The following is a 22,786-nucleotide window of genomic DNA, read 5'->3' as shown; positions in this document are numbered from 1 at the left end:
CGAGGGCCAGTGGGGTGAGGAACAGTGTTTTACAGAGCTGGGTGAGTGACAGGAGTGAAAGCTGTCAGGAGCAGAAACTCCAGAATATTTTCCTGTGGCACCAGCAGTGCTTCCCAACTGCCTCCCTCTTCTACATTCAGCCAGGAAAATCCTGTGGGCAAGTAACACTTTGTAGGAGCAGTCACTGCAGGTGGCAATGGAAGTGCCCAGAACATGAGTCTTAATAGGAGTTTTAAACAAGCAATTCATGTTCGTGCATCAGCTTCCCCCTCAGTAATTGCTTCTCTTCCAAGAAAGGGCTTTGGGGGAGCCTGAAAAGAGAAGAATTTGACTCCCAGGTGTTTGTAGCCAGCCTGGGACAGTTTAGCTGCAACAGGGAAAAGACAAAAAGGTTCTTTCTGCCTTGCAAAGCATGAGGAAACGTAGGTGAACACGAGAACAACTCTGCTCCTCAACAAAGCCCAGTGTGTTCTGGAATTAAACTTTTCACTGCTCTGTGGCCACCACCGCACTGCAATGGCTTAGTCACAGACACTGGGAGAGCCTCTGGACAAGGAGACAGGCTTGAGACAGGCTTTGAACTGGTTTAATAAAGTCACTACAGCTGAGTGCTCCACTCCTGAGCTTTGTGTGCACAAAAATCAAAGACATACAGTGAACAGTGTAAGTGATAGTGCAGAGCTACACAGATTTGATCATAAGAGGAAGCAAGTAGATAGAGCTGCTCATCTCTGGGATGTCTTCATCATTGCTTTGCTCCAACTAGCTGCTCAAGGGATCAGAGGAATGTCACAACTGTTCTGTCCTTGCCAATCTGCCAGGGCTCCAGCAGGTAAAAGCGGATGAGAATCCTTTTTGGGTACAAGAGCAAAAACCAAGTGGACAGGAAACATTAGTTTACACTTAAATATCATCCCTGCCCAGTTTGCAACAAAATAGAAGAGGTGCACTCAGCTCTGGGTGGATCACAGTTTGTGGTTTTAAGAGCAGCAAAAATAAGCTGTGTATGGGCAGGGCGCAGGCAGGTGCCAGGCTTCAGCCACACACACCCAGAAGCAGACTGAATTGCTGCACTGTTTGCAGGAGTCCTTTCCAGAAAGGCCCAAGCAGCTCTGGCTCTTGTGGGGCGTTTGTCCTGGCAGCCTCGAAGAGGCAGGGAAATGCTGTTACTCGCCTTGGGGGGTTTAGGGAAGAGGAGGCAGAGAGGGATGTGATTTACCTTCAGGAACGTAGCTTGTCCCTACTATTCACTTGGCGACCCCAGTGCAAAGCTCTACCACTTCCCACAGGGTTTTGCACAGATTACCACGACTGGAACCTACTTAATCTTCAAAACAGCATTTCCCAGACCGTTCAGCAAGTGCAAACGGCTCCACCGTTTTATCTGGCCCTAAGCTGCACGCCTAGGACTCAGCACCCAAGAGCGTCTGGTCTTGACGCTGCATTACACCTGAATCTCACAGAGGAGGTGGGAAGCCACATCATTGCCCCTACATTTGACATCTTACAGTCACAGAACGGTTCAGGCTGAAAGGGACCTTAAAGGTCATCCAGTTCCACCCTCCTACCACGGGGAGGTGTCCCTGCCACGGGCCCAGGTCGATCAGTGCCCCATCCAGCCTGGCCTCGAACGCTGCCAGGGAGGGCACAGGCACAACTCTGCGCAGCCTGTTCCAGTGTCTCACACGCTCACAGTGAAGAATTTCTTCCTTACACCTGATCTAACTCTACTCTCTTCAAGGTGGCCTCCGCCACCCCTCGTCGTCTCTTCCCGCACTCCACTCGGCCGTGCCCGCTGCGCGCCTACACCGCACAGAGCCTGCGGCGCCGCCGCTCCCTCCCGGCTCTGCCCGCCCGGCGCCGGGCACAGTGTCCTCCCTCCGCGGGGTGAAGGAGGAGCCGAGGCAGAGGCCCCCGCCGGACCCGCACTCACCGCTCGGCGCTGAGGCCCAGCTTGGCCGTCAGGACGTCGAAGAAACGGGCGCTGTGCCGCCGGTTCTGCTCCGCCGAGTCCACCACGCCGATGGACGAGACGAGCAGCTGGGCGCAGGGCTCCGCCGAGCCCAACAGCGCCATGGGCAGCCCGCTGCGCACCGTCACGTTCATCCGCTGCCGGCACAGGCACCGTCAGTCCCCGGAGCCCCGGAGCCCCGACCCCACCGGCCCCGCCGGCCCCGGCCCCGCCGCCCCTGCGCTCACCTCCACCGGCTTGCCCAGGATGTCGGCAGCGGCGGCGCAGAGCTCCAGGGCCAGCCCCGGCGGCAGCCGCTCGGCCGGCAGGTTGGTCTCCAGCTCCAAGAACGGCATGGCGGCAGCTGACCCAGCTCCGCACCGCCCCGCATTGTACCGCCTCGGCCCGGCCTGGCCCGGCCCCCGCCCCGCCCCCGGAGCCGCCCGACCGGGGGCGGCTGCGACCTCGCGTTCGTGCGGCGGCGCCTCGGGGTACCGGTGCGGCTCACTGCCCCGGGCAGGCGCTGCCGGACCTCTGCTTCTCCCGGGGCACCGCCGGCCCTCGGGCTTCTGCTGCGTGCCGTCTGCATCGCTGACACGGGCGTTACAGACCGGGAGAGCCAAGCGATCCCATCTGCCCGACGGGAGGGAACGGCGAGCTTAGGGCCACCGGGAAGACCTCTGCGCTGACTCCTGCGAGGGCGGCAGTGCAGTGGCTTCTCCACGCCGCCGGCACTGCAAAACACTTGAAAGGCGAGCGGAGAGGTTTGTTGTTTTATCCGACATATACAATCAACAAACTCGCTTCTGCAACCAGCACTTTGAGCTCCGGAGCTGGCAGAGGTGATCCTGGCAGGCTGGCTCACAGGGACAGCCTAATCTAGAGATAAGAAGCTTCCCCGCAGCTGAGCCACCGTCCTGTGGGGGCTACCTGAGCTCACCTACGGCAGGAGGCTCTGAAGCAGCCAGATGAAAAACTCATCTTGCTTAAAGCACAGCACTGGCGTGGAACTTTGCCCTGAACAATGTCACTTTTGGGGTTTCACAGTTTTGGGCGATTTTGATGAAAACTGAGGGAACTGCTCTTTTTTTGTTTGCTTGGCCTTCACTGCTGCTAGTGAAGACAATACTGGCATGAGGAGCAGTCTGCATAAAGCAGCCAGCAACGAGGCTGGAAAAGAGATGTCTAGGAGCTTGCAAAGAGAAAGACCCTCCTGGAGAGGGGACAGGGCACAGCAGGGGGTGGCTGGCACTGCCTTCAGATCCAGGGAAGCAGCAAGCAGTAACACAGGAAACCTCTTAGCAGTCCAGGGTAAATTTACAGAAGAAAAGTAACCTCCTCAATAGGTGACCCCAAGTTTGTCATTGCCATAAAGGCACCAGGGGGCATTTGCCTGGGGTGCAAACCCACCACTGCCTAGCTGCTGGATGTCATCGCCTCCAGCTGGGAAGCCATTCAGGAGCTGTTCTTCTATTTCCCTCTCATTCCTTCAAATACTTTTCCAATCCCAAGGCCAGAAGCCTCTGCACGACAAGAAATCAGCACATCAGAAAGCCTCCAAAGGGAAGAGCGAAGATTCCGAGTATCTGATGTTAGCAATTACAACAGGATCTGGAGCTGGCACAAGCATCTTTGAGGATAAGAAATGTCCTTGGCTCTTGATGGTTCACCTTGGGAAGATGGTTAACAGCCCCACAGAGTCTTTGCTTTATTGTTCCTGTCTTGGAGCAGGCAATTCAAATGGTGGTAGGAGGATGAAGGTAGATGCCAGAGAGAACAGCACAGCAGCCAAAAACTCTCAAACATGCTCAGCCTTTGGAAAACCATGGTAGGCTCTTTCCCTCCTACAGACGTTTGCACTTGTCACCATCCATTTGGCAATTCCACTCTCAAAATTATCCCAAACATAACCAATTCCCATCAACAATCCAAGTCAGTTGTTGACGGCATCACATTGATAAAACATCAATAAGAACCTGACCTTCAGCTGGGAAGAAAAGGAAAGAAGGGCAGGAACAAAACATGAGCCTGCTTCTAGTATTTTTGCTTCCCCAAAAGAAGAGGCCTTCAGTCTGGTCCCTTGGCTTTACAGAGAACAGCAGCACAGAGTTTCCAGCTAAGGCAAGCTGAAGTGTGCAGTGAAATCTCTTTCCAGACAGGGAATCAAAGGTGTCCCCAGGCTCTGGACTAAATCAGTTGTAGATGGAACTGAAACCTTAGTGAGGAACCTCAGCAGGACACATCAGGGTTTATAGAACTTGGCAGCAGGAGTCTCACTGGCCAGGACCTGGTGGTACTGGAAAGCAAAGCAGCCACGTGGTTAGGCAGAGAAGCCGTTCCTGAAGCACTTACTCATTTTGCCTCACTCCTTACAGGAACTGTTCTTGGGCAAGGATTTCAGAGCAAGGTTCAAGGGCAACAGCTCCTTGTGAACAGAAATATGCAGAGAGAGATTCTAGCAGTTTCTGCATCCTTTGCAATGTGCTGCTTTCAGCTGAAGAAACTGGGACCGGTTCACCCCACAAGTCGTGCTGCAGTACAAAAGGGATTTGCAAGTGAACCACAGCTAACCAGAAACACAGCCAGGGAAAAGAGCCCCAAACCACTTCTCTGCCCTTTTATTGTCAAGCTTACGTTGCTCAATGTCACAAAGCTTATTGCTTCAGCAGCACTGGGTGCCTTACTTGGTGAGCTTCCATCCAAAACAGTCTCAGAAGAGCACGTCCAGATTTAGTGGCCCCTGCATTTTCCAGGAGAAAGGTGGGTTGCTGATACAGTGTTACTGCAGAAAAGAACCCCCCCACGAGTTCACTGCCGTCCTACTGCCAGAAACCCTTGTGAAAGCTTCCTTCCAGTGTGCTCCCCAGGTAGTACCAGGAGAGTGTTCTAGGTCAGCTGTCTGAAGTGGCTTAATCCTTACTGCAGCCCTCTCCAAGAGCAGCCCCTGCCCTGATCACAGCAAAAGGCAGGGAGCAGTGGTTCAGCTGCACACTTATTGAGAATCACAGCTCCAGGTCAGTGTGAAGAAACTTCTCACAGGAACCTAAAGGCAAATAGAGGCTTGGAATGTACATGGACAGCTGAGGAGGATGCCTCAGAAAAAGAAACAAACAAAATGGCAATTAAATAGTTTTTCCCACTTTTGTGACTCCCTGCAGTTTTGTGCTGTATCTGTGCAGACATGAGCTGAGAAGGTGAGGATCAGGCTGCAGACGTTCAAAGCACACAAACCCAACACTCATCCTACACAGGTGTCTGCTGAGACCAGCTTTGTCAGGCTGCCCAGGGAGGTTGTGGAGTCTCCCTCTCTGGAGGTAATCAGAACCCACCTGGATGTGTTCCTGTGTGATCTGCTCTAGGAGATCCTGCTCTGGCAGGGGGCTTGGGCTGGAGCAGCTTTTGAGGTCCCTTCCAGCCCCTGACTCTCTGTGGTTCTGTGAAAGACCATTGGTGTCTCTGCTAGCTCTGAGGAGGCTGATGCTGAAACAAAGCCAGATTCACATCTTCAGCGACCTGCAGGGCCTCAGCCTTTCGTAGAAATTGAATGTTTCAGGCCTTAAACCTTCCCCAGCCTCCACCCCCACAGACACAGGCAAGGCTTGGTGGGGGACAAACCCTCTGCAGTTCCTGGGTTAGCTGGGCAGTGCCCTCACCAGTTACCGGTAGAACTGGAGGTCAGAGAAGTCGTTACAAAAAACCAGAAGGCAGCAAAAGTGGAAAGGTAGCTCAATTCATTTCAACATCTTCATCAGCACAGGTGCTAGGTGCTCTTTCAGCCCTGGGTCAATCTGAATGTTGCTCAGTTCTTTGATGTTCAGAATCATCTCATGGGCTTGAAAGAAAAGCTCCTTCCCCACAGCGTCCTCCACCCTCCTGCGCCACTGCATCAGCCTCGGTCTGTCTTCAAAGACGTCACAACCGACTCCGACAGGCTGCAGACAGGGAAGAGACAGCAGTGAGGCACTGGGCAGCCACTTCTGCACCAACACAACAGCACCAGAAGTGCACCTGCAGGTGCAGGCAGAGGGTTAAAAACTGAAGAAGAGCTCACTGAGGAGCACCAGGAAGGAAGGTGTCCAGGGGACACAGGAGCATAGAATGGGTTAGGTTGGAAGGGACCTCAAAGCTCAGCCAGTTCCAACCCCTGCCATAGGCAGGGACAGCTCCCACGAGAACAGGTCACTCAGGGCCTCATCCAGCCTGGCCTTGAACACCTCCAGGGAGGGAGCAGCCACAGCCTCCCTGGGCAACCTGTGCCAGTGTCTCACCACCCTCACTCTAAAGAACCCTTTCCTAACATCCAGGCTCAATCTCCCCTCTGCCACTTCAAACCCATTCCTCCTCCTCCTGTCCTTACCAGACCTTGTCAGTAGTCCCTTCCCAGCCCTCCTGCAGCCTCCTTCAGATCCTACAAGGCCACTCCAAGCTCTCCTCCAAGCCTTCTCTTCTCCAGCCTGCACAGCCCCAACTCTCTCAGCCTGTGCTCAGAGCAGAGCTGCTGCAGCCCTCTCAGCACCTTTGTGGCCTCCTCTGCACTGGCTCCAACACTTCCATGTGCTGCTTGTGCTGGGGGCTGCAGAACTGCCCCCAGGACTGCAGGTGGGGTCTGAGGAGAGCAGAGCCAAGGGGCAGAATCCCCTCCCTTGCCCTGTGCCCACACTGCTCTGGCTGCAGCCCAGCACAGGGTTGTGTCTGGGCTGCACTCACACTGCAGGCTCATGTGGAGCTTTTCCTCACCCCAGACCCCCCAGGTCCTGTTCCTCAGGGCTGCTCTCAGCTATTCCCCACCCAGCCTGGATATGTGCTTGGGATTGCACTCACCCAGGTGCAGGACCTTACACTTGGCCTTGTGTTCATGAGGTTGGCCTGGGCACACCTATCCAGGTCCCTCTGGATGGATCCCTGCCCTCTAGCAAGTCACCTGTGCCACACAGCTTGGTGCCACCTGCAAACCTGCTGAGGGTGCACTGATTCCTCTGTCCATGGCACAGACAAAGATGTCAAACAGCACTGGTGGAGCACTGACCCCTGAGGGATGCCTGTGCTTTAAAGGTCAATTTCTGAGTGCCAGGGAGCTGTTAGGAGCAGCAGAGAGGACTACCAGCCTGTGAGTGACTTTCAGGGCGAGCACTGGAGCCATGGTGGGCTGACAGCTGCAGGACAACCACGCAGCCTGCAGTACTGAGTGCTGTGCTGAGCAGCAAAGGCACAAAGCACTGAGTGTTGCAGATGCCTTAGCTGACAAAATTTACCCCCTCCCCCTTTCTGTCTGGCCACTCGAGCACACGATGCTGTCCTTCAGTCTCTGGCATACAGAACTGGAAGACAGAATCACTGCTGGGCTGCAGGCTCCAGGCCCTGCCACTCTGGCAGAGAACAGCCAGCTCGTTACATCTCATTTGACTGCTCCGAGGCTTGGACTTCCTCGCATCCCCCAGGCGTGGGCAGGCTCCACCTGAAGAGGAATATTCTTGTATGAAGAAAATAACACAGGAAGGTTTTTCTCTTTCACCAGCCCTGTCTGCTGGTGCCTCTCACGTTTATAGATCACCTCCTTCTCTGCAGGTTAAAAACGAAGTCAGGACAAAGGACAAAGGGACAGGAAGTGTCGGCAGAAAAGAGAAACAGAAAGGTTGTTGCAGCCAGGTTCTCTCAGCTGGGGTCCTGAACCCACTCCCACAATCTCCTCCTTGTTCTGCTGAGACATGCCCTCGCCCCTCCCTCCGGGGAGGCCTTACCACATGCTGCACCTCTCCCTGCCCAGCAGCATCTCTTTTCCCCTGCCTGAGACCACTGCCACACTCCAGCCCTCACCTGCATCAGCTCCACAATGGCCACGAGATCCGCCAGGGAGATCTCGCTCCCGATGATGAAAGCCTTGTCCTGCAGAAACCTCTCCTCCAGCTGCTTCAGGGAGCTGGACAGCCCCTCCATAACCTCCTGCAGCTTCTCGGAGGGCAGCGCCTGCCCCGTGAACAGGGGAATCAGCACCTGAGGAGAGAAGAGGCTTGAGAGCAGTCAGCCACCCGCGTCTGGCTCTGGTGGTGGCCGTTCAAGTTACTCCTCATGAAGCACTCAGCACCGCCAGCGATGCTGCAGCACGGCAGCGGGAGGGGATGATGCCAGAGCTCCCTGCCCTGCTGCAGCCCCAGGTGCCTCCTGGACAGAGCACACAGGCAGCCCCGGGCTGCCCATCTGCTGCGACAGTAACCTCCAGCAACGTGCGGAATGGTGTCAGGGTTCAGCTGGGTCTGTGCCCAGCTGCTGTGCCCTCCCACTCCACTTACAAACCAAAACTGGCCAACAGCTTCAGGGGGGCCAAGTCTTAGCCACTGCCAGCCCTGCCCTGCCCCCTGTTTCACAGCCTGCCAAGACAGGTCGGGAGGCTGCCTGCCCACCCCCCGCTACCCTCCCTGTTGTGTCGCTGGGTGCTGGGGGCAGACAGGCAGGCAGCTGCCTGCCCTCTAGGGTGAGGGAGAGGAGGGCCTGGTGGTGACTGTGGCTGGGAGCTTAGGAGGAGGACCTCAATGCCTCGACACTGGCTGGAGGGGCAGGGGGTTGCTCCCCCTGTGTGCCAGTAGCCAGCAGGGCTGGGAGTGGGCAAGCAGCACTTCTACAGCAGCTTTCTGTGGTCTCCCAGGCATCACTCTCCAAACCAGTGGGAGATTTTCCAGAGCAGTGGTGTAAGTGCAGCCCTTGTCTCCACAGACTGGCTGGCACGGGGGGTGGTTGCCTTTCCAGGAGCTTTGTCATCACCTCCAGAGGTGCACACACCGCTGGAGCCCAGTGCTTCGCAGCTGTGCTGCCTCCACCTACCACAGCTGAAGAAAGAAGCTTCTTTGGAGAAACAAAATTAAAGGCAGGTAGGAGCAGACTGAATTTCTATGACTGCTAATATATGCAACAGTTCAAGCAGGAATTGCTCAGTCCAAGAGAGGGGTTTTGCCAAATACATGTGGAATTATTTAATCAGATAATGCATGGCTCCAGTTATGCCTGATGGGATCTCTGTGCCTGATCACTCCTTCCTTTTCTCGATCTCAGGGCAGTCTATTTTCTCCCACATCTACCTAATATTCCCTCCCTTACATGGTGCCTTTTTGTGTTCCCCCATTCTCAGTTACTCTGGGCTCTTCTCTGCATCTGGGCTATCTAATCACCAGCAACAATTAGTTGGATTTCATCCCCTTGGAGCTCTGCAATGACAGCCTGCAGAGACTGGAAGAAACTGCCTCTTGTATGAATCTGACTCATATTTGAATTGCTGCTCTGTAGCCAAAAATTCAAATGTCAATAAATCAAAGAGCTAAGTGAGTCCTGAGATGCTTTGTTAGGCACAGACAAGGGCAAACTCCACAGAGGAAGGATCCTGTGTGAAGGATTTCGTCTGAAGTTCCAGAGCACAGCTGTCCTTGTGGGGCTGTGTTTGCACTGGCTCTCTCCAAGGACACTGCACTAACTGCAAATAGGTGTCCAGCAAAATCACTTGATGTGAACTGTCTGCCTCAGAGGCACTCTCTGCGCTTGGCCTCAGCCTAGGCTGATCTGACCACACTGAACAAAGACACTCTGCTGGTCTCTCTGTCTCTACCCCTGAGCCTGTTCCAGAGAAGCCCCCAGATGTGCTCCAAGCAGAAAGCTCCTTCTTGACGTGCAGCCTGCGGGGGCTGCAGGGACTTGCTGCATGAAGAATGCAACCTTTGTGCTCCCAGCAGCAAAGCCCAGGCTCAGCAAAGGAGCAGAACTTCTGCCTGTGAGCAGGCTCTGCACAGCTGTGCAGGGAGGCCCTTGGAGGCAGCACCCAGTCTGCTACACATCCATCAACACATCCAGGCAGTGGAAGTCTGTTGGGATTTGACAACTTCTCTACCAGACCTACTTTAAAGAAAAAGGAGCCAGTAACCAGAGGTGGCTTTGCCAGATCCTACTGCTGGGCAGTGAGGAAGAGCTCCTGGCAGCCAGCGATGGCCTAGCAGTGACAGACTCCAAAGTGCTCTGCCAGGACAACATCACTTCCCCAGCCTTGCACCATTCAGCCTCCTTACCTTGATCCACATGGTCTTGGGAGCACTGGCCCGGATGTTGGCATGATGCCACGAGAGGTACTCATCCACCTGGGCCCGTTTCTGGATGTCTGCTGGGTACCAGTGGTCAGGAGTGTTGTACTTCCGACTCAGATACAGCAGAATGGCTGTGCTGCTCGACAGGAACCAGAGACAAGGGAGGGCTCAGGACCACAGCATCACAGGGTGTCAGGGCTTGGGAGGGGCCCAGAAAGCTCACTGACTCCAGCCCTCTGCCACAGCAGGATCACCCAATCCAGCTCAGGGCACACAGCAACACATCCAGCCAGGCCTTGAAAGGCTTCACAGAAGGAGACTCCACAGCCTCTCTGGGCAGCCTGTGCCAGGGCTCTGGGACCCTTACAGTCAAGAAGTTCCCCCTTGTGCTGAGCTGGAACCTCCTGTGCTGCAGCTTCCTTCCATTGCTGCTTGTCCTAGCTCAGGCAGCAGTGAGCACAGCCTGTCCTCCCTCCTGACACCCAGCCCTCAGATAGTTATAGACATGGATTAAATCCCCTCTCAGTCTTCTCTTCTCCAGACTAAGCAGCCCCAGGTCACTCAGCCTCTCCTCATCAGGCAGTGCTCCAGGCCCCTAATTATCCTCATAGTCATCTCGTGGACTCTCTCCAGCAGATTCCTGTCCCTCTTCAACTGGGGAGCCCCAAACTGAAGGCAGAGCTCAAGATGAGGTCTCACCAGAGCAGACAGAGGGGGAGGAGAACATCCCTTGATCTGCTGATGCAGAGTGCCTTAGCCCAAGCTCCCTCTCCTGCCCCTTCTCAGCTTGCTGCTTCCCTAGTGAGAGCTGAGATCAGAGTCTCCCCTGAAGCCTGGGGACCATACGTTGGCATCTAACTCACACTGACATCAGACATGGAACTTCACCACCTTAGCTCCCATGAAAAGTCACCTACTGGAAAATCACAGCACTGTCTGTGGTGCAGAGCAGCCTAATGCAATCTGTGAAGCTGTGAAGATCCAGCACAGCCTACAGAACCTCCCTCTGTGTCCAGATGTTTGTACTTTTGCTAACTGGCAGAAGTCAGATGGAAAGAACATCTTAGTCATCTGCAGCGAGATGCAGGCTGCTGCTGCTGCAGCAAGAGATGCCACAGAAAATCCTGTGCTGACAAACCAGAGGACAATGCAGACCCTCTGCCCATGCAATCCCAATGCTGCAGCAGTGTGGCACCAGCCTCCACCCTTCCCATTGAGTGAAGCCTACATTGCATCCCTCTAGGTGTTGGTCTTTGGGACTAACTCAGATAAACAGATTTTTCCCTCTAGAGTGAAAGGGATTTGTACAAGCTTTAAACATTCCCCAGAAGTGTTTATGCTCCCATTTGGAGGTAACTGCCTCCAGGGCAAGCTCAAGAAGCCAGCTGATTTGTTTACATTCTGAAAGATAATTCAAACAGAAAATGGAAACAGAGCAAATGAGGTTAGACTATTAAAAATAACCAACGTGATGATGAATTCTGGAGTCCTTCATCAGTCAGCAGGAATGGCATCTGCTAGAGGCTGCACACATTCCTGGCACCCAAGGAAGTCTAAGGACTGAGTTCTTACCATTCTGCTAGGGTGAAGTCTCCGTCCTTCAGTGCTGGTACCTTCTTCAGGAGGCTGACTTTGCCAGCTCCCTCACAGTTTGATGGCCCTAAGAGCAGGAACAGACAAGCTGGAGGTTAGAAGTGTATCTGAGACAGGGGGAAAGAGACAGAAGCTAGGACAACTGAGCCTAAAAACGTATTTGCCAAAGAAGCAGGGTTTGGAAAAGTTGAGTTTGCAAGCAGAGCATCCTACTGAGGGCAGATGGTTGCTGCTCCTGGTCCTGTTCCCACAGCCAGCACCAAAACAAAGCCATTTTCCTGAAGTCGGCGAGTGTAGCTGACTCTAGCTAGGATGCAGCCGCGGTGGAAAGCGACTGAAAAGCCTGGTGGCTAATTAGTCAGAGAGCATGATTGGCTTATAGACGCACGGAGAAACATTCTCTCCCTGTTTGCTTTGTCTCTGAAGAGCAGAGGGAGCTGAGCATCTACAAAGAGAGTAAATGGCTGTCAACAGAGCTGATCCCTCAGCACTCGCACAGCTGAGGACGTCTCCATTGTTTCTGCTGGGACGGCAAAAACGCAAATGCCAGCAACACAACAGCAGGCCCAGGAAAGCCTCCACTTTGCCATAGGGGACATTAGCTAAGGGGCAAGGAAGCTCCAGCACCTCTGCCCTGCGTTACTCCTGGCTCTGCGAGTCAGCCTACCTCTGTCAGGAACACAGAACACACCATCCCCTAAGAGTTTACACACCCCACGGTCCCATGGAGGAATTAACAGCTGACTGCTAATCAGGTCTTCAGTTTCCTGCTGCAGGCACTGGACCTGCCAGCCAGCAGTCAAATGCCAGGCAGCTGTACGAGCCCAGGAACACCTATGTAAAAGGTGTGAGGAGTTTGCTTTGCTTAAGTGCTCTCTGGAAGGAGACATTTAGGGTGCAGATCCTAATCAAATCAGCATGACCAGAGGAAGTCTTGTCCATAAACCCCTTTGCTCAAAACGCATAAGGGCTTTCAATTGGCAGCACCAAGGACTGTTTGCCCCGTCCAGGAGGCAGTGGCTGCTTTGCAGGCAGGACAAACGTGCAGCAGGAAATCGCTTCCAAAACTAACCCCAGCCTTGTGGACTATCAAGTTTGTTTGCAGCTGGCTTTGGTAGCAGACAACTGAGGAGCTACAGTATAAGCAAGCAGTAGGTGAGGGGAGCCCAAATCAGACTGGGGTCTGCAGCAGTCCTGGCAGGAACACTGAACAGGTCAGTGCCCTGATGGCATTAACCTGTCACCACAGCAGTCTGGGCAAGGAGGTCAGTGTCTCTTACACAGACTGCACCACGGGCAGCCCAGACATGGCACCTTATTTGCTTTGGCTCTTACAAGGTCTTTGTGTGCCGAGACTGTGCCACTGATTAAAGCCTTGGTATAGACACTCCAGGCTGCTTCCCTGGGACCAACGCTCAGCACATTGAAACAGGGCAAAATCTGCATTTTAGTGATCTTAGGTGGCCCATCTTCATCACTGCCCTGAGGCCGGCTTGCCTTACAGTTTAACATCGGTTGCAACTGGTGTCATTAACCCTCGATGCCCCCCTGAGATACACACTGTGTATGGCTGGGCTTGGAGAGGTAACTGTAATAAGCAGTGCATACTGTCCACGAGCAGGGCAGGCTGCACACAGCATAAATTATCACAGTATCACAGTATCACCAAGGTTGGAAGAGACCTCAGCAGAGCACACTGCCCCAGAGCACTCCTCGGCTGTCACTCTGATTTGCTAGCGAGGGCTGGAGGAACGTTCCCTGGGGAGCCACAAAAATAGGCGCAGCACGGCCAGGAGAGCGCTCTGGGAAGGAGAGCTGCATGGCCAGACCGCTGCGTTCTGGCTCCGCGGCAGCGCACGTTTCCAGCTCCTCAGCTTACCCGCGGGGCTGGCAGCGCTCCCCGGGGCTGGCACCGGCCTCGGCTCTGATGTGCGAGCCCGGGCAGGCTTCACCCCTAAGTGAGAGGACACCAGGTGAGACGATGGAAAAGCCTCCTCCGAGCTCTGCATCCCTCTCCTAAACAGGTGATCTCCCTCGCTCGCCAACTCCAGCCTTCTGCCACCTCCCCGGGGTGCGGCGTTCCCTTGCCGAACAGGGGCTGACGCTGCCGCGGCAGGGAGGGTCCTCTCGCACGGCTGCTGATCTGGAGCGGACCGAACACTCCTATGGGCACCAGTCCTGCCCGGCTCAGTAGCCCGCCCGTCGGGCAGGCGAAGCGGCTCTTTGGGGCCATGAAAGCAAATACTTCGCGATCCGGGCCCGGGGCCCTTCTGCCCGGAGGGCAGGACGCAGTGAGCGCCCGGGGGCTCAGCCGTGCCCGGGGATCGCGCTACAGCGCCGGGCGCTGACAGCCTCCCGCAGCGCAGCTGGCTCCCTCCCTGCCCGCCGGACGGACACCGGTGCCCGAGGCGGGGGTACCCTCCCCTCCCGTCCGCTCACCTGCATGGGGCTGCTCCGCGCCACTCCCCGCCGCCGGCTTCTTCCCCAGCACCGATTCTGCCAAGAGCCAAGAGAGGGGCGCTGAGGCCGCGGCCCCCGGTGGGCTGCCGCCCGCCCTGGCCCCGCCGCCCGCCGCCCACCCGCTCCCGCGGGCAGCTCGGCAGCGGCCGGGCTGTGCCCGTCCCACCTTTGAAGAGCTCCACGTGCTTGAACTCGAAGGGGATGTTGTTGGTCCGGGCGAAGATGTAGATGGAGCGGCAGGGCTGCGAGAGCAGGTCCAGGTACAGTTCCAGCCCCATCCTGCTGCCGCCCGACCCGCGGGAGGCTGCCGCGGTTCTGTGCTGTTGCCGCCGCCCGGAGCCGCCCCGCGTGGGCAGGCGGGGGCCGAGCCGTTCGCGGTCGGGAGGCGGCGGGGGCCCTCCCCCGGGCAGCGCCGGCGGCAACGCACCCTTGGCGGTCGGTGGCTGCAAGAAGTAGGACCGCGGACCTCCGCCCTGGTGCGAGGAGGGGTCGTGGGGCAGCGGAGTCTGCTCCTTGAGGGGTCTCGGAGCAAGGAGAGGAAAGCAACTGAGGGTCCCGCGGGGAGGGGAAGCGGCGGAGGACCCCGGGAAAGCCTTTCCGGCGGAGGGCAGTGAGGCAGGGACGGAGCCAGGGTGCGTAGGCACAGAATTCCCCGTCCCGCAGGGGTGGGTAGTCCTGGCCGTGCTCAGGGGAAGAACATCCCAGTCGCGCTGAGCTACAAGCGACAGCCGTTCACGGGGAGTGATAAATCACCAACCTCGAATGAGAGGTTGGTTCGAAGGGCTGAGCCAGCTGGGTCTGTGCTTCCCCTCCCAGCCTTGCACTCCTGGGACTCTGAAAGGTAGAGCAGCTGAACCACTCAGGGCAAAGTCACCCCCAGTCAAATTCACCTCGGCTCAGCTGACACCTTTTTATCAGTGCTGCACCAGAGAGCTCGTATGTCACACACAAACCCTTGGAAAGAGCTGCGGGATCTCGGGGAGAGGGAACCAGAGGATCAGTTGCTCTTTTGCTTGTGTAAAGGATCATTATAGAGAGTGGTGAAAAGGTTGGGTGCTGAGCTGGGAGCCTGCTGGCTGAGAAACTACAAACTGGAACTCTTTCAGGTGCTTCCCTTTATGCTGCTTTGCCAGGACTGCAGCTCTGAGAGCTCCTGCGTAGGAGTGGGGCTCTCTGTTAGACCACTTGGTCTGCCAGAGTCCAGAGGCCAAACCGCATCTCAGCACCGAGTATTGAGTCTGCTGCACCACGCAACTGCTCCAGAGTCATTGCTCGGATGGAGAACTGCACAATGAGAGGTTTTCAGGCTCCTGGCCAGAACAGGCAGAGGTGCTCTGCACACTCTGCAGTTCCTCTGCAGTTTACCCTCTAGAGCACCTGCCCACAGCACCAAGGCACCGGGGGGAAGGCTTGCAGGGTGCTGTGGCAGGTGCTTCAGTTGATGTCAAACTCCTTTGGTGCAAAGAAGACATAAAGGAGTGGAGAAAAGAAGTGTGAACGTGGCTCTGCACACGGAGTACTCTGAGAAGTCTTTATGGTTCAAAATGGTTGCATATCCCTGAGCTCCCTGAGTGAGAAGAGTTTGCTGGTGGGTAGCAGGACTCACACAATCACAGAATCATAAAATCAAGCAGGCTGAAAGAGGCCTCCAAGCTCATCCAGCCCAACCTAGCACCCAGCCCTGTCCAATCAACCAGACCATGGCGCTCAGTGCCCCAGCCAGGCTTGGCTTCAACACCTCCAGGCATGGCAATTCCACCACCTCCCTGGGCAGCCCATTACAGTGCCAATCACTCTCTCTGTGAAGAGTAGCAGCCCTGGCTCACTTTAGTTGTGGTTCATTCAGTTGATCCTTTAGTCCTATCTGGATTTCAAAGATCTTTTCATGTGTCTCCTGGACATGCTCCTTCTTTAAGTCCTTCCTCCAGTTTGCTGTCAGCACTGCACACCCCCCACAGATATTTGTCCCTGGTCATGTCATGTGGCACTTGTTTGCTTTATTCTTGACTCTAGGCTTCTAGCACTCTGTTTTCAGCTGCCTCTGTCACTTCAAGGTTAGTTTTTGCTGCCTGTACTTTATCACCTTTTTGGGAAACAAGAGCACAGTAAAACTGCAGTAAGTTTTGCAGCTTAATTGTTTTATAAAGGTCCCAGGACGTGGGTCTGTTCTTTAAACACTCCTCCCATGTTGTGCATCCCAGCTGCATTTTTTCCCTAGAGCTCACAGGCTCTCTCTGCTTTCCAAGTAGCCCCTGGCAGGAGCCGAGGAAATCGAGCTGGAGCAGCACATTCAGCTGCCACTGGAGGTGTAGCTCCTCTGCACGTTCAGGCGAATAGGGAGCTGACACCAAACAGACCTTGCACCCAGCCAGGCACAACTCTTGCACAACCTGGGATTTTGGCAGGCAGCTCTTGGGGCTCTCAGCCTGGGAGCTGGAACCAGCCCAGATCAAATGACAGAAGCGAGCAAAATGGGGGAGGTGGAGGGACGGCAAAAGGCAAAGTACGAGGACGAGAGATGCCTTATCTGCACAGGCCAGAGGGGAAAACCAAGCAGGGCAAATTGAGCTATTGTACAACTCCGTTGCCACCCAAGGAGTCGCTCGGGGGAGCTCCTTTGTCCTGCCTGCATAGAAGGCCCCCAAACGCCACTGCGTGGGGAGAGCGAACCTGCAGTTCAGATGGGCATAGAGCAGGCAGAGTAGACCAGGGGAAAACCAGTGTAAAACCTCCTCCTGTCACCCACCGTGAGCATGCTGGGGGAGCCAAGTGTCTGTGCCTGTCCTTGGCACAGCAGCAGCCGCCAACCAGCTCTGAACGTAGCTCCAATGTGCTTTTGAGGGCAGCTGTCCTTGCAGGAGCACACAGGGGGTGACATTAGAGGAGCTTGTGTCTTATCCAAGCAAGTAGAGAAGGGGCTGAGGAGTCTCTTACATGGAGCTCCTGTGCTGCAAGTATCAGAAACAAGGGAAAAAATGGAAGGACACTTTCTTTGCTTTGGCTCAGGTGATGCTTTTGCAGGCACAGCAGCTCTGTCTCGAGATCCTGCAGGTGTCTACTGAGAAAAACTCTGCTACCATATGCAGTCTGAGGTCAGTCAGGATTAGTGCTCTGTGGCCTAGGCTGTTGGGTTTGATTAGTTCCCTGCTGCTGCTTGCACAGAAGCTGTGTGAGGCATCTGTTGTGGCTGCAGGAGGTTTGCTCCTTACAAGAAAGGGAAAGGCTGCAGGAGTCTGGAAGTCAGGCAAAATCTGTACTAAGAGGAGAGCCTGCAGCAAGGTGGGGCACTTTGGTGGTTATGACAAGCTACACGTTCTAGAGGAGAGGCAGTGGTTGGCAGGACAGTGTAATCAGACCATTTACTTGAGGACTGGCATTGCAGGCAAGCTACTGCAGCAGAGCCACAGCGCTTGGGCACCAACCCTGCCCAAGCCCACGGGGCGAGAAGCAAGCTGCGGTCACCAGCTTTGCCAGCTGCAGTGCAATGAGCTCTCCTCAGCACTTAGCAATACAAACCCAGGTGAGAAGACAAACATCCCTGCCTGTGTCAGCTCTGGAACTGACAGGGCTTGGGGGCAGATCTGATTTTCCACTGCTGACATTGAAGTTTTCCTGCAAGTTGGAAGAATGGAAAGTAAAAAGGCCTGACCTGGCTGGCTGCTGCTTTGGCTCAGAGATGTATGCTGCAAGCCATGCTTCATGGTGTCCTTCTGAACCAAGAGAGAGTCCTTCACAGAGAGGGTGATTGACGTTGGAATGGGCTGCTCAGGGAGGTGGTGGAGTCACCATCCCTGGGGTTGTTCAAGCAAAGCCTGGCTGGGACACTTCGTGCCATGGTCTGGTTGACTGGATAGGGCTGGGTGCTAGGTTAGGCTGGATGAGCTTGGAGGCCTCTTCCAGCCTGGGTGATCCTATGACTCTAAAGGGCAGGTTTACTCAGGAAACAAACACAAAAGAGACAGCTACCTCATTCCCCAAACCCAGCAGGTCCAGCTGGAAGGATGTGTGAGACTGCTTTGAGCAGCTGCTTTCACCTGCTCCAAGCGCTGCGAGAAGTTGACTCCCATCAAGATAAGGTCTCAGCCAGCGCACTACACAGCCACGTCTGGGTGGTGTGACCAGCCACCAGGGACAACCAGACACAACCAGAGCTTGACAAGGAGGAACAACAGGATCCACAAACTGCAACTCTCCTCATAGCTCACACCTGGAAATGGAAGGCCACTGGGACAGGCAGACAAGAAGGCAAGAGGAGACCAAAGAGACAGGCGAGAGGTTGAGGTGGTGCTGCACAGGTGTGGCTACCCCCCCCCACATCCTGTGCACAAATCCACACACAGCTATCCCTGGCAAGTGGAAGCATCAACTTTATTGGAGAAAGCAACACAGGAACAGTGCAACATTAACTGTATCTGGGGGGATGCTCAGCTCACACTCTGCACCCTGCTTGCCTCAGGGCTGGTCACCCCTGCCGCTGGCACTGGCCCAGTGCACTGGAGAGAGCCTGGTCAAGGGCTTGCCTCAGGGTGACAAAGTCATGCTGGGAAAGGACATGACTGGTAGGGTTGACAGAGCATGTGGCTGGCAGCAGCTTCACCTAGAAAAGCAGCTTTTGTCAGCTGTGCTGGCTGCTCACTGCAGGCTATGGCAGGAGTCTGTGGTTGAAGATCTTTATTCAGGGACTGGCCTCCTTGCCAAAACGTGGAGGCCTCCCCTGGGTACATGCAGAGTCTTACTCTCACTGTGTCCCTTGACCCACGCAGGGACACAGCTGCCGCTAGCGGCCAGGTGCTCTGAGAGCCCTAACAGGGTCCACAGCAATGGCTGGGAACACTCGACAAGGAGCAAAGATCCTCCAGCTAGACACTCTGCAAAGTGAAAGCCATTTGCAGTGATTCTCCCTTGTTTCAGACACCCCCAGGGAACCTTTGTCCATTTCATAAGTGCAGTGACCTGCAAAACTCAACTCAAACTCAAGACAGGGATGGAAAGGGCAGTTCTGGCTGGCCCTAGCTCCCATCTGGACCAAATGGCCTCTGGCCTCAATTAGAACCTATGGTGTTGGAACATAAAGAAAGGTTTACAGGGCTGCAATTTATTGCTGGAGAGGAGAAAAGAGGAGAGCAGCTCAGTGCAGACTAAGAAGTAGTTTTCCTTTCTAAACTGCAGAAGAGCTGTGCCTGAAGTGCACTTTGGGAAATAGGGATAGGAGCCCTAGTTTAGGTAATGATTCTATTTGATGTACATCTTCGTCCACACCTCCAGCATTTCGGGTGCGATTTTATCAGCAGAGAAGTTGCTGGGGTTCATCAGCACCTCATGAGCCTCCTGGCAGAGCTGCTGCCCCACTGCTCCTTCCACCCGCCTGCGCCACGCCGCCAGCTTCTGCCTCCCCTCAAAGGGGTCGTGGCCAACAACTAGAGGCTGCAGAGAGAGATGAAGAGAACCTGGGAGTGAGTCAAGCAACACATTTATCAGGGATGGGACTAGAATGAGGCAGGGATATGCTTTTAGCTCAAGGCAGCAGGCACTGCCACATTTGCTGGATAGAGTAATATCAAATGCAGTGATTTTACAGAGTTGTCTCCCTGTGGTGCAGCTCTTGTCCAGCCATGGACAGGACAGAGTTCAGTAAGTGCTGACAGAGGGTTGCAATGACCTTAGAGACTGATGTAGCAAATGTACACCAGTGTAAGCCTGGAGGCTGTGTTTTTTGCCTGTCTCTGCTGACTTGGGATCACCAGACACAATGTAGGTGTTGCTGAGAGAATATGAAGAATGTCTGTGCCAAGCACTGTGCAATCCTAACGCAGTCCTAACACAGGAGCATGTAACCAATCGGAGTCTGAGATGATTTGTAACCCTCCTGTGTAGCTTTCTGATAAAAAAGTTTATAACCCCATGTGTGAGTGCAATAAACAGATTGGGATTCGGATGGGAATCGGATTGGATTTGGATTGGCTTGTATCAGGCCTTTGCCCTGTCTCTTATTGCCCCTGACACTGTGGTATCGCAGCCTGTGACACATTAGGTGGAGTTCATTCTGGTTCTCAGCTCACAGGACGCAAGTGGAGCTGCTGTGCCCTGGGACATGCAGTGCAAGAGCACTGCCATGGCCAACACAAGAGCTGTCTGATGCAGCAGACCAGAGGTGCAAGCACACCAACTCATCTCTTCCAAGCAGCTGCAGCTCTGCCTACTTTGTCATTTACCTTAGTTTCTAAGGGATTCTGGCCATGCTCCTCTGCCTGCAAGGAGCTGCTCCCTGGCAAACTCAACTGTGGCCAGAGTCAAAAAGGAACAAGATTGAACTCCATTTAGGAATTAACTGCAGGGAGAAAGATCTGCCCCTGAAGGGGTGGCGATGCAGCAGCCACACCTCAGCCTGGCCTGCCCACAAGCCAACCTCCATACCCAGCAGTGCTGGGGTTGATGCTCACCTCCATGATCTCCTCCAGCGCTAGAAGGTCTGCCAGGGAGACCTCAGTGCCTGCGATGAAAGGCTTATCCTGCAAGAACTTCTCCTCAAACTGGTTGAGGACCACATTCAGCTCCTCAGTCAAACTCTGCATTTTCTCTGCAGGAACTGGCTTGCCTGTGATGACAGGCAGCAGCACCTGGCAGGGAGCAGAAACAAGTTGCTTTAATATTCCTCTCCAACCTGTGTCCATACCCTCCCATTGTCACCTTCTAAGGATCCCTCATCAGCCATGAGTGGAGCTTGCAATCTGCTTTAGACATGGCATAGAAGGGGCCTATAAACTGGAAGCACCTCCTGGGCCACTGCCCTCACAGCTGCCAGCATTTCTTTTCTGGTATCCACTGCTCTTACCTTATACAACATCATATTGTTTCCCTTCACACGGATGGTGGTGTGCTGCCAGGACAGGTACTCGTCAACCCGAGCCCTCTTCTGCAGCTCAGCTGGGTACCAGTGATCAGGGGTCTTGAATTTACGGGACAGGTACAGGAGGATGGCAATGCTGAACAGAGAGCAAGGCACTGAGCTGAGCACCTGAGATTACAGCACCTTGTCCTGCTTTCCTGCCCCAGAGCTTGCACCGCTGCACCAGCAGCCACCTGAACCTGATCCGAGTCAGGCAGAGACACAGGACAGAGCTGCCGGCGAGGCTCAGCACACGATGGAGTCTGTGCTGGCTGCTCAGGGTCAGCAGCAATCTGATCCATCAGCCCAGCAAGACAGATGGGGTCTGCTTGTGCAGCTACCATCCACATCTTGGAGCCAGTGTCAGCCCCAGAGGGAGCCGACAGCAAAGCAGAGCTGGGCACTGCCTGGCTGTCCAGCACCAGTGCCTTGTGGCAGAGGTGCTGCAGTGGCCTGCAGCTGAAGGCACAGAGCAGGGGACACAGGGACAGGATCTGAGCTCAAACACTGCCTGTGCACAAGCTGGCTCCAAGCAGCAGCTCACACATTCCTCCCCAAGCAGTGCTTTCCATGCTGCCTACAGGAGAAAGCTTCTCTTGCACCACAGCCTTGTGGCACAGACAGGATGGAGACAAACTCCCTGCGCTGGGGTCCCAGGAGAGACCAAAGAGGGCCCCGGCAGAACCCTGGCACTGGGCTGAGCAGTGCTGCAGTGTGGGATGAGCTTGTTCGAGCCTCACCTCTCTGCCAAGGTGAAAGAATCATCCTTTAGTGCAGGAACTGTCATCAGCATGTTCACCTTCTGGAACTCCTTGGTCCTATGCTCCCCTGAGGAGGAAAATGAGACCTTGCACTGGGCAGTGACGGTCAGGACCCGTCTGTGGACACTCTGAAGTGTGTGGGGACCACCAGACCCCACGTTCCTGGTTTTGGCTGTACTGCAGAGGCTCCTTCAAGTTCATAAGCAGTCCAGAAGTGCTGCCCAGGCAGCAGGAGCTGCGCCCTGTGCTGTCCGCTTGCAGCCGCTGCCGGAGCGCAAAGACTTGTGCGGAGGCTGGAGCAGAGGCAGCAGCGCAAACCAGCGCTGGCCCCGCTCCTGCTGCAGCGTCCCGGCCCTGCTGCTTTGCTGCTCGTCCGGCCGGGAACCGCCTCGGACCCGGCACGTCCTGAGCCTCCTTCCCAGCAGATCGGGCCCGTTTGCTCCGCGCCACTGCCTGCTGCCCGCCGCCATTTCGACCCAGCCGAGGCCGCTGCGGGGTTCGTCAGCTCCCGGGCAGCGCTGGCACCAGAGCTGCTGCTGCTACAAGCCAGGGCAAAATGAGCTCCTCTGTTTGTCTCGACGTGAGGATCCTTCTGCCGCTGAGGGCCACCCCTTCCCCCCGCGGCATCCTGTCCTCAGCAGCGACTTCGGTCACCGGCGGAGGACGCCCCCAGGCGCGGCCCCCCCCCCCTCCCCCGGCCCCGCTCACCCTTATTCAGGTCCACGTGTTTGAACTCGAAGGGGATGTTGTTGGCCCGGGCGAAGATGTAGACGGCTCGGCAGGGCTGCGAGAGCATATCCAGGTACAACTCCAGCCCCATCGTGCTGCTGCTGCTGTTACTGCTTTCGCTGCTCGTTCCGCTCGGCCGCCCCGGACCCTCCCACCGGGGTGGAGCGCAGCGGAGCCTCCCGGACTGGCTCCCGGAGCCGCGGCTGGGAGGGCAGGGCGCTGCTGGGTCCTCTCAACTCAAGGGTGGGTTCACCTGCACCCCGCGGATCCAAACGGAACGTTCCTAGAGCGGGAGCGATGGCAGAGCTCCAGCCTTGAACTATACTTTAATTACCGCCCTTAATTG

General features: G+C 55.5%; 3 protein-coding genes across 4 annotated transcripts; all 3 read right to left on the bottom strand.

The window, feature by feature from the left end:
* Positions 1 to 570: 570 nt before the first annotated feature.
* LOC135188610 (D-dopachrome decarboxylase-like) lies at positions 571 to 2,377 on the bottom strand. Its single transcript, XM_064168132.1, has 3 exons — positions 2,200 to 2,377; positions 1,934 to 2,109; positions 571 to 851 (listed from the first exon to the last, which is right to left on the bottom strand). Exons 1-3 carry the CDS (start codon positions 2,305 to 2,307, stop codon positions 779 to 781), a joined length of 357 nt encoding a protein of 118 aa, XP_064024202.1. The 5' UTR covers positions 2,308 to 2,377; the 3' UTR covers positions 571 to 778.
* A 3,288-nt stretch (positions 2,378 to 5,665) lies between these two features.
* LOC135188609 (glutathione S-transferase theta-1) lies at positions 5,666 to 14,918 on the bottom strand. Of its 2 annotated transcripts, none has more exons than XM_064168130.1 (6): positions 14,231 to 14,911; positions 14,044 to 14,100; positions 11,584 to 11,671; positions 9,997 to 10,147; positions 7,766 to 7,942; positions 5,666 to 5,883 (listed from the first exon to the last, which is right to left on the bottom strand). In XM_064168130.1, exons 1-6 carry the CDS (start codon positions 14,340 to 14,342, stop codon positions 5,683 to 5,685), a joined length of 786 nt encoding a protein of 261 aa, XP_064024200.1. In that variant the 5' UTR covers positions 14,343 to 14,911; the 3' UTR covers positions 5,666 to 5,682. The 2 variants fall into 2 exon arrangements, with proteins under 2 accessions (XP_064024200.1, XP_064024201.1); XM_064168131.1 differs by lacking the exon at positions 5,666 to 5,883 and adding an exon at positions 7,446 to 7,510 and having other exon boundaries at positions 14,231 to 14,918.
* A 3,493-nt stretch (positions 14,919 to 18,411) lies between these two features.
* Positions 18,412 to 22,668, bottom strand: LOC135188799 (glutathione S-transferase theta-1-like). Its single transcript, XM_064168466.1, has 5 exons — positions 22,420 to 22,668; positions 21,691 to 21,778; positions 20,897 to 21,047; positions 20,505 to 20,681; positions 18,412 to 19,488 (listed from the first exon to the last, which is right to left on the bottom strand). Exons 1-5 carry the CDS (start codon positions 22,529 to 22,531, stop codon positions 19,297 to 19,299), a joined length of 720 nt encoding a protein of 239 aa, XP_064024536.1. The 5' UTR covers positions 22,532 to 22,668; the 3' UTR covers positions 18,412 to 19,296.
* Positions 22,669 to 22,786: the final 118 nt, after the last annotated feature.

The sequence above is a fragment of the Pogoniulus pusillus genome, chromosome 30 (assembly GCF_015220805.1).
Source record: "Pogoniulus pusillus isolate bPogPus1 chromosome 30, bPogPus1.pri, whole genome shotgun sequence".
NCBI lineage: Eukaryota > Metazoa > Chordata > Aves > Piciformes > Lybiidae > Pogoniulus > Pogoniulus pusillus.
This window is presented reverse-complemented; position numbering and strand designations above follow the sequence as displayed.

Excerpts from the sequence above, each read along its gene's own strand:
- LOC135188610 (XM_064168132.1), bottom strand. The coding sequence starts at position 2,307 with ATGCCGTTCTTGGAGCTGGAGACCAACCTGCCGGCCGAGCGGCTGCCG. Across the intron at positions 2,110-2,199 it reads TCCTGGGCAAGCCGGTGGAG|CGGATGAACGTGACGGTGCG; the intron begins GTGAGCGCAGGG and ends CTGTGCCGGCAG. Across the intron at positions 852-1,933 it reads CTGGGCCTCAGCGCCGAGCG|GATTCTCATCCGCTTTTACC; the intron begins GTGAGTGCGGGT and ends GTACCCAAAAAG.
- LOC135188609 (XM_064168130.1), bottom strand. The coding sequence starts at position 14,342 with ATGGGGCTGGAACTGTACCTGGACCTGCTCTCGCAGCCCTGCCGCTCC. Across the intron at positions 10,148-11,583 it reads GACTTCACCCTAGCAGAATG|CACAGCCATTCTGCTGTATC; the intron begins GTAAGAACTCAG and ends CCTGTCGAGCAG. Across the intron at positions 7,943-9,996 it reads CCAAGACCATGTGGATCAAG|GTGCTGATTCCCCTGTTCAC; the intron begins GTAAGGAGGCTG and ends TTCTCTCCTCAG.
- LOC135188799 (XM_064168466.1), bottom strand. The coding sequence starts at position 22,531 with ATGGGGCTGGAGTTGTACCTGGATATGCTCTCGCAGCCCTGCCGAGCC. Across the intron at positions 21,779-22,419 it reads ACACGTGGACCTGAATAAGG|GGGAGCATAGGACCAAGGAG; the intron begins GTGAGCGGGGCC and ends TTTCCTCCTCAG. Across the intron at positions 19,489-20,504 it reads CGCTGGAGGAGATCATGGAG|CCTCTAGTTGTTGGCCACGA; the intron begins GTGAGCATCAAC and ends CTCTCTCTGCAG.